Source organism: Salmo salar, chromosome ssa14 (assembly GCF_905237065.1).
Source record: "Salmo salar chromosome ssa14, Ssal_v3.1, whole genome shotgun sequence".
Taxonomy (NCBI): Eukaryota; Metazoa; Chordata; class Actinopteri; order Salmoniformes; family Salmonidae; genus Salmo; species Salmo salar.
The window spans coordinates 21,350,309-21,359,648 of record NC_059455.1 but is presented as its reverse complement, the minus strand read 5'-3'; the positions used below and the strand labels follow the sequence as shown (position 1 = coordinate 21,359,648).

Genomic DNA, 9,340 nt, shown 5'->3' with positions numbered 1-9,340 from the left:
GGCTAACTTGGACCTAATCAACCCGTCCTTCAGGAGGTGTAGTGGGCAGCACATGCAGGATAAGAAGGTACCTCACCTGAAGATCAGCCAAAAGCTGCAGAAAAGGCAGTTTATGGATAAACATTTTTTTTTAAACTTGCTACTTACACTTGCTTACAATATTGAAATGTTGAGGAAGTTCTAAGAATGACAAGGTCAGTTATATTTGTATTGTCTATTTTTGCATAAATAACTAATTGTCAATTGTATTGTATGTTGTGCACATTTATTGGACACTAAATCATCACACGAGCAATTAAATATTAGGACATGATGATATGTGAAATTGAATTATTTTTCGTATCTCGTGACCCAGACCAAAACAGTGTAAGATCCTTAGATGTTTGTCTTGTCTGTTACCAGTCAGTTGGCTTCAGGTATGCTCCTCTAAAGAGAGCAGTACATGGATTTACAACCAGAGGACCAAACCACAGAGTAGGTCCATGTTGAGAGCAATGATGTCATGTAAACCATGCATTTTGTATGTATATCAGTGGAGGCTGCTGAGGGGAGGACGGCTCATAGTAATGGCTGGAATGGAGTCAATGGAAAGGTATTAACCACATGGAAACCACATCTGATACCTTTCTATTCACTCCATTCCAGCCATTATTATGAGCCGTCCTCCCCTCTGCAACCTCCACTGATGTATATGATGTGGTTAAAAGGTCTGACTAGCAGAATAGGAATACACATCAAATTGACACAATCTGTAAATGCTCAAATCAATGTAAGGACAGGTGAAGGAGTTGAGTCATAAACTTTATTTACAGGAGACATTAACAGCATTTACTAGTGTTTTGATGTCTAAAAGTAAGGGTTAGACACCAGTTGGAAAAACTGGATACATCCCTGCTGATGTGGTCTCTGCTGAGGTTTTTGTACAGTGTGTGTAGGTTTCTTGTCACTGTAGGCCTCACAGAACATTAGTACAGAGCAGAATCTGTCACGACAGCAGAGATCTCCAGATCCATGTTTTTTTCTCTTCATTCAGTTTTACAGATGTTAGAGTGTTCAGAGGATCTGCTTTCTTTATAAACTCTGAACCTGAGATGTAGAGGAAGAATTCTGGTCTTTGTGCTGAGTCTTGCTGATACCAATATAATTAATCTCCAGCAGTAGCTGTTCTGGAATAGTTGTAAGACAGCGTAACAGCATGAGGTCCTCACAACTGACACATGCATAGAGAATGGTTTTAATATAGATACATTCAATTGTTCATGAAAATGTATTTGAAATGGAATTGAATTTAAATGGCAATGAATTGTATTGTATTTTATTGTATTAACTAAATATAGTCAAAAATGAACAGAGAAAAACTGACAGAAAGATCTAAGCAGTCTCTGAAAGTTTCCTCCTGTTTTTATGTTTCTATACTGTTGTTCAGATCATCCTCTACCATAAGTTCCTCCCCTTAACATTCAGTAGGTATGTTATGTATGTCATACAGGATGTCTGTTTCCTCCAATGGTTCTTGACAGGTTTTTGTACAGTGTGTCAGAGTTTTCTGTCACTGTGGTTTTCATGGCACAGTAGTACAGAGAAGTGTCTGTCACTTCGGCAGAAGAGATCTTCAGATCCACACGTTTGTCCACTTTGTCAATGGAAACTGTCAGACGAGGAGGTGGGGGAGTAGCTTTAAATATAGACCCCTCTGGTGTGATGTACAAGAGGAATTCTGGTTTGGATCTGGGATATTGGCGGTACCACAGCAGATTGTAGACAGTGCCATCATATTTGCAGAAGAGATGGACATTCCTTCCCTCCGGAACAAGTTCTTCTGTAGTCGCAGGGTTTATTGAATCCCCAAAACTGTTTCCTGCTAAAATATTTGGACAAATAACTTCTGTAACTGTACAACTGTGCAGTTGTAACTGATATTTACAAATTATTAAAGTGCAATTCAAATGTTTTTGTGCTGTTCATTCACTGTAAAATTAAATTAAAATATTTCCATCCATATAATTTCAATCCATTCAATCCATATAATCCATAACTCACCTAAAAAACCTGAAAAGAGAACAAATGAGAAGAAAAACATCTTGCTAGACCTTTGAGAAACCGACAGACATCCCTGAGAGACCTGACTAACTAGCTACTTCCTGAACAAAACATCCATAAGCTACATGTGGGTCTTTGATTATACAGCCCCTCCTCTTGACACCAACATTACATGTTTTATGTTATGGATTTCTTTCTACAGTATACTGTATGTTGTCAGGTTTTTGTACAGTGTTTTTTGTTTTCCTGTCACTATGGGCCTCAGAGCACAGTAGTACAGAGCAGAGTCTGTCACTTCAGTGGAGGAGATCTCCAGATCCACATGGGTCTTATCTTCATTCAGTTTAACAGACAGTCGAGGATGGGTCAATTCATTATGTGTCTTTAACCCTCCTTCAGTGAGTAGAAGCAGGAATTCTGGTTCTGATCTGGGGTATTGTTGGTACCACAGTAAAGTATCACTACTGTAGGAGCCAGTATAGTTGCAGGACAGAGTAACACCTTCACCCTCAAATACACGCTCTTCAGTTGTGACTGATATTATTTCCTCCTCATTACTGCTTCCTGAAATAAATAATGTTAAACATGTTTTGAATAAATCATATTGCAATTCATGTACCATAAATGCTTCATCGAAATATGTCTGCAATCCAAAAATGCATTGCAAAACCTATGCACTTACCAATGAACAATGAAAAAAGCAGAATTGCATTAAACATCTTCATGGGGCCTGAATGACTGGCTTTATGCGTTGTCAAGTAAGAGTGTATCACTATTCTCTCCTTAAACATATTGTTGACTACATAGTGTAATGTCAAAGCACTCATTCACTTTGTAGCTCCAACTCTCTACACTAAAGATGGTTGGGTATTTGAGTTCAACTGTCTTTCTGTGTTGGATTGCTGCTAAATGTCATCTTCATGATTTTGCTGTAGTTCGGAATAGAGACATTTCAGCTCATGACTGCCCTCTATTGGTATTGTCTCAAAATGTATGGTCTTCACAAAAAACAATGGAGAAGAATAAGACTAGTACTGCCCATAATCCTCTAAAGCAGTGGTTCCCAAACTGTGGGGCGTGCACCCTAGTGGGCGTGCGAGGGGTCGGCAGGGGAGGAGCAGGAGTCTCCCCAACCACACTTTTTACCTCTTGAAGCGCTCGTCCCGCATGCGGGATCAACATCCAGCGAAAAATCATATCGCCATATTCATAACCGAACCATAGCAAAATATAATATTTTTTTTCATCTCAAATATAGGACTATTTTACATTGTTTTATAGATACACCTCTTCTGAATCGAACCACTTTGTCTGATTTCAAAAAGGCTTTACATTAGATTATGTTAGAGGAGTATATCGTCAACCAACCACATGCATCACAAATAACCAAAAAACAGCTAAATGCAGCACTAACCTTTGACAATCTTCATCAGATGACACTCCTAGGACATCATGTTACACAATACATGCATTTTTTGGGGGGATAAAGTTCATATTTATATATAAAAACAGCACTTTACATCGGCGCGTGACGTTGAGAAACTATTTTCCCTCAAATGCATCCGGTGAATCAGCACTACAATTTACTAAATTACTATTCGAAAACATTTTTAAAATGTAATATTGTCATTCAAAGAATTATAGATTAACATCTCGTGAAAGCACCCGCATTGCCAGATTTAAAAATAACTTTACTTGGAAATCACACTTTGCAATAAAAGGGGATGCTAATGCTCAGAAAAATAGGCTAGGCAACAGGTTGGCGCCATCTTGGAACAATCTAATATCAAATCTACTCTTGTACACTATTGTAAATATTCCCTTACCTTTGATTATCTTCATCAGAAGGCACTTCCAGGAATCCCAGGTCCACAACAAATGTAGTTTTGTTCGAAAAAGTTACTAATTTATGTCCCAATAGCTTCTTGTTAGCGCGTTCCGAAGGCTACTCATAATGTACGAAGCGCTTGTCCTCACGAATGTGCAAAACATGTCAAACGTTGTATAACATAAATCTTTAGGGACTTTTTCAACCAGAGCTTCAATAATATTCAAGGGGGACGGTTGCATTGTCTTTCTAAACGTTTCGAAAGTGGAGGGTAGCCAGGGGCACCCGCGTCATAATGGTAATGGCCCTCCCCCTGTGACCAAGATCCACAGCCTCTCAATCGGTCAGTTTGTACTGTAGAAGACTCAAACCACTTTGTAAAGACTGGGGACATCTAGTGGAAGCCATAGGAAGTGCTCAATGAATTCTAACTCACGGTGTGTTTTATAGGCAAAGTGCTGAAGTTGAGTCCGCAAATCAGATTTCCACTTCCTGTTAGGATCTGTCGCGGGGTTTTGACTGCCATATGAGTTCTGTTATACTCACAGACACCATTCAAACAGTTTTAGAAACTTTAGGGTGTTTTCTATCCACATCTACTAATTATATGCATATCCTAGCTTCTGAGTTTGAGTAGGAGGCCGTTTAAAATGGGCACGTATTTTTTTCAAAAATCGCTGTAGCGCCCCTATGCTTGGCGTGCGTTAAGAGGTTTTAAGGAACTCAGTTTGGCTTTATACTTATTCTTGAAATTTGTAATAGTAGAATGCACAAGTTGCAATTTCGAAATTGGGTAGTGCATTGTCAGTTGTGATGTTATTCATTGAAGACCTTAGAGAGCTATTTATAACTTGTCAGCAATGTCCAGATCAACTTGCCAATGTCAGCTAAAGTTTTTCTATAACGTTCTTTTAGCCCATAGATGTTGTAAAAATAATTGTCACTCAAATATCACATGAAAAAACATTAGAAAATGTTATTTAAAACAGAAAAATGTTCTTTGCACCCCATAACTAAATGTATAGCATTTCAGGAAATAAGCTTAAAAACTGCAAAATTCTCTCCACAAACAGGGAGGGTGTGTACAGTTTGTGTCATGAACAGTGCTTCTACCCTTTACAAAAATAGGTGGGTTGAGGTCGCAGGATGTTCCACAATGCTGCAATGGGGCCACATAGTGAAAAATATTGGGAACCCTTGCTCTAAGGAAGCAAAACTTCACCATACATTTTCTTCATTCTGTATTTATTCTGACTAGTATCTTTGATCATGTTATATCAGAGCAGGAAGATGCAGACAGTATAAAGTATTATATCCTGAATAATATTAATATTAAATGTGTTTTCTTTCTTCTTTTTCAATTGATGTGGAGATGCAGGAAAAAAATATGTATTCATGTACTCTAAATAATAACTGATTGATCAGAGTACAATGCACTGTTCATCCCCAAGGGTCTTGACAGGTTTTTGTACAGTGTGTCTGGGTTTCCTGTCACTGTGGGCTGCAAGGCGCAGTGGTACAGAGCAGAGTCTTCCAATTCAACAGAGGAGATCATCAAGTCAACACGGGTCTTCTCTTCATTCAGTCTACCAGTGTGCCGTGGAGTCGCAATGGATTGTTTCTGTACAGACATGCTGCTTTGTAGGATCCAAAGAAGACATTCTGGTCTGGATCCGGGGTATTGACGGTACCATTGTAGATTATTAACGTTGCCCTTGTAGTTGCAGGAGAGAGTGATGTCTGTTCCTTGGAGAGCATTGACTTCAGGTTTCACTGGAGTTATTGTTTCCTGCTCCATACTATCAGCTGCAACAACATAAGTATTGTCATTGTGTTAATGTTTATTCCTCATGATAAAAAAGGCTTGGATTAGGTGCTCATAAAGTATGACAAGAGAAAGAATTTAAACTTTCCAGTAAAATGCAACTTAGTGTTTAATGCAATCATTAACTGAAAAAAGCAATGTCACTATATTCAAAATGTTATTTGGTTTAAGCTGAGAATTCTGCACTTACCTACAAATGCTAAGAGGAGAAACAGTAATTTGAGTGACATCCTGACACAGACTAGATAAACCAACTGAGAGATAAGACAGTGAGAGAGCTGAGTAGTTCCTCTACAGAGACATCCTCATGGTTGCAGGTATACCCAGCCTATACCAGTGTTTGACTATGAGGCCCCTCCTCTGATAACTGGATATGTAACTCTTCTTCTGTTTATGGGTTTTCAGTTCCTATTGGCCTCCTCCTCAGTTTATTTCAGACTTCATTTGAAAATGTATTGTTTTTGCAGTTGTTGTTGTTTGTTTGTTTTTTCAATAGATAATACCATACCATGCTATACCATATATACCATCTGCAAATAAACCTTCACTAAGAATAGTAGAATATTGTGTCACTGTTGATGAGAATGAAGATCATTCCAAACAAAAAGCCTTCATCCCACATCTTTGTACCAGAATGTCTGTGGGCTCTATGGCACAGTAGTACAGAGCAGAGTCTGTCACTTCAGCAGAGGAGATCTCCAGATCCACACATTTGGATTCTTTGTCATGATTTAGAGTGAACCCTGGTGTATTATCCACATACTCCATAACCAGTAACTGTGGTGCTGATTTTGGATATTGTGATAGCAGTTTACAAATGATTCATGCAATAGAGACTCCATTTCATGGCGTTGTGGTCTAACAAAATAACAGATGTTTGTAAAACCACAAACTGTCAGTTCCTCCTCATTAGCTCATTTTAGATTTAATTTCTATCTGGAAATGGATAGGGAATGATACTGTTTGTTTTTTCAATGGATCAACAATGCAATACCGTATGTATCATCTGCAAATAAACCATATGATATGATTCATAATATGGCTTGGAAATGCTTTCTTTATTCTTTTTCACAATTCTACAGTTGAAGTCGGAAGATTACATACACTTAGGTTGGAGTAAATAAAACTCGTTTTCAACCACTCCACAAATTTCTTGTTAACAAACTATAGTTTTGGCAAGTCGGTAAGGACATCTACTTTGTGCATGACACAATTCATTTTTCCAACAATTGTTTACAGACAGATTATTTCACTTATAATTCACTGTATCACAATTCCAGTGGGTCTGAAGTTTATATACACTAAGTTGACTGTGCCTTTAACCTCTCTAGGGTCGGCGGGACGAAATCGTCCCACCTACGTAACAGCCAGTGGAATCCTGTGGCGCGTTATTCAAATACCTTAGAAATGCTATTACTTCAATTTCTCAAACATATGACTATTTCACAGCATTTTAAAGACAAGACTCTCCTTTATCTAAGCACACTGTCCGATTTCAAAAAGGCTTTACAGCGAAAGCAAAACATTAGATTATGTCAGCAGAGTACCCAGCCAGAAATAATCAGACACCCATTTTTCAAGCTAGCATATAATGTCACAAAAACCCAGAAGACAGCTAAATGCAGCACTAACCTTTGATGATCTTCATCAGATGACACACCTAGGACATTATGTTATACAATACATGCATGTTTTGTTCAATCAAGTTCATATTTATATCAAAAAACAGCTTTTTACATTAGCATGTGACGTTCAGAACTAGCATACCCCCACAAACTTCCGGGGAATTTACTAACAATTTACTAAATTACTCACGATAAACGTTCACAAAAAGCATAACAATTATTTTAAGAATTATAGATACAGAACTCCTCTATGCACTCGATATGTCCGATTTTAAAATAGCTTTTTGGTGAAAGCACATTTTGCAATATTCTAAGTACATAGCCCAGCCATCACGGGCTAGCTATTTAGACACCCGGCAAGTTTAGCCTTCACCAAAATCAGATTTACTATAACAAAAATGTTATTACCTTTGTTGTCTTCGTCAGAATGCACTCCCAGGACTGCTACTTCAATAACAAATGTTGGTTTGGTCCAAAATAATCCATCGTTATATCCGAATAGCGGCGTTTTGTTCGTGCATTCCAGAAACTATCCGAAATGGTAAATCAGGGTCGCGCACATGGCGCAATTCGTGACAAAAAAAATCGAAATATTCCATTACCGTACTTCGAAGCATGTCAACCGCTGTTTAAAATAAATTTTTCTGCAATTTATCTCGTAAAAAAAGCGATAATATTCCGACCGGGAATCTCCTTTTCGGCAAACAGAGGAAAAATCACAAAGACGGGGGCAGCCAGGGCACGCGCCTAAGCCCACAGTCCCTTGATCGGCCACTTGAGAAAGGCGATAATGTGTTTCAGCCTGGGGCTGGGATGACGACATTCAGGTTTTTCCCGGGCTCTGAGCGCCCATGGAAGACGTAGGAAGTGTCACGTTAGAGCAGAGATCCTTTGTAAAAGATAGAGATGGCAAAGAAGTTCAAGAAATGGTCGGACAGGCCACTTCCTGTAAAGGAATCTCTCAGGTTTTGACCTGCCATTTGAGTTCTTTTATACTCACAGACACCATTCAAACAGTTTTAGAAACTTTGGAGTGTTTTCTATCCAAAGCCAATAATTATATGCATATTCTAGTTACTGGGCAGGAGTAGTAACCAGATTAAATCGGGTATGTTTTTTATCCAGCCGTGAAAATACTGCCCCCTAGCCATAACAGGTTAATCTAACCACACTGTCCGATTTCAAAAAGGCTTTACAACGAAAGCAAAACATTAGATTATGTCAGCAGAGTACCCAGCCAGAAATAATCAGAAACCCATTTTTCAAGCTAGCATATAATGTCACATAAACCCAGAAGACAGCTAAATGCAGCACTAACCTTTGATTATCTTCATCACATGACAACCCTAGGACATTATGTTATACACTACATGCATGTTTTGTTCAATCAAGTTCATATTTATATCAAAAACCAGCTTTTTACATTAGCATGTGACGTTCAGAACTAGCATACCCCCCGCAATCTTCCGGTGAATTTACTAAACATTTACTAAATTACTCACGATAAACGTTCACAAAAAGCATAACAATTATTTTAAGAATTATAGATAGAGAACTCCTCTATGCACTCGATATGTCCGATTTTAAAATAGCTTTTCGGTGAAAGCACATTTTGCAATATTCTTAGTAGATAGCCCGGCATCACAGGGCTAGCTATTTAGACACCCAGCAAGTTTAGCACTAACCAAAGTCCGATTTACTATAAGAAAAATGTTATTACCTTTGGTGTTCTTCGTCAGAATGCACTCCCAGGACTTCTACTTCAATAACAAATGTTGGTTTGGTTCAAAATAATCCATAGTTATATCCAAATATCCTCTGTTTTGTTCGTGGGGGCAGTATTTACACGGCGCCGTGCTCGTCACCCTTCTTTACCATTCGGATAGTGTCTTGAACGCACAAACAAAACGCCGCTGTTTGGATATAACTATGGATTATTTGGGACCAAACCAACATTTGTTATTGAAGTAGAAGTCCTGGGAGTGCATTCTGACGAAGAACACCAAAGGTAATCAAACTTTT

General features: G+C 38.4%; 2 gene segments (V, D, J or C); both read right to left on the bottom strand.

Annotated features, from left to right (window-relative positions):
* Window positions 1-1,399: 1,399 nt before the first annotated feature.
* Window positions 1,400-2,357, bottom strand: LOC106593550 (T cell receptor alpha variable 12-3-like). The segment is given in 2 exon segments: window positions 1,400-1,858; window positions 2,041-2,357. Coding segments are annotated over 2 exon segments (417 nt in total).
* A 2,512-nt stretch (window positions 2,358-4,869) lies between these two features.
* On the bottom strand, window positions 4,870-6,043 carry LOC106593551 (T cell receptor alpha variable 17-like). The segment is given in 2 exon segments: window positions 4,870-5,674; window positions 5,884-6,043. Coding segments are annotated over 2 exon segments (444 nt in total).
* Window positions 6,044-9,340: the final 3,297 nt, after the last annotated feature.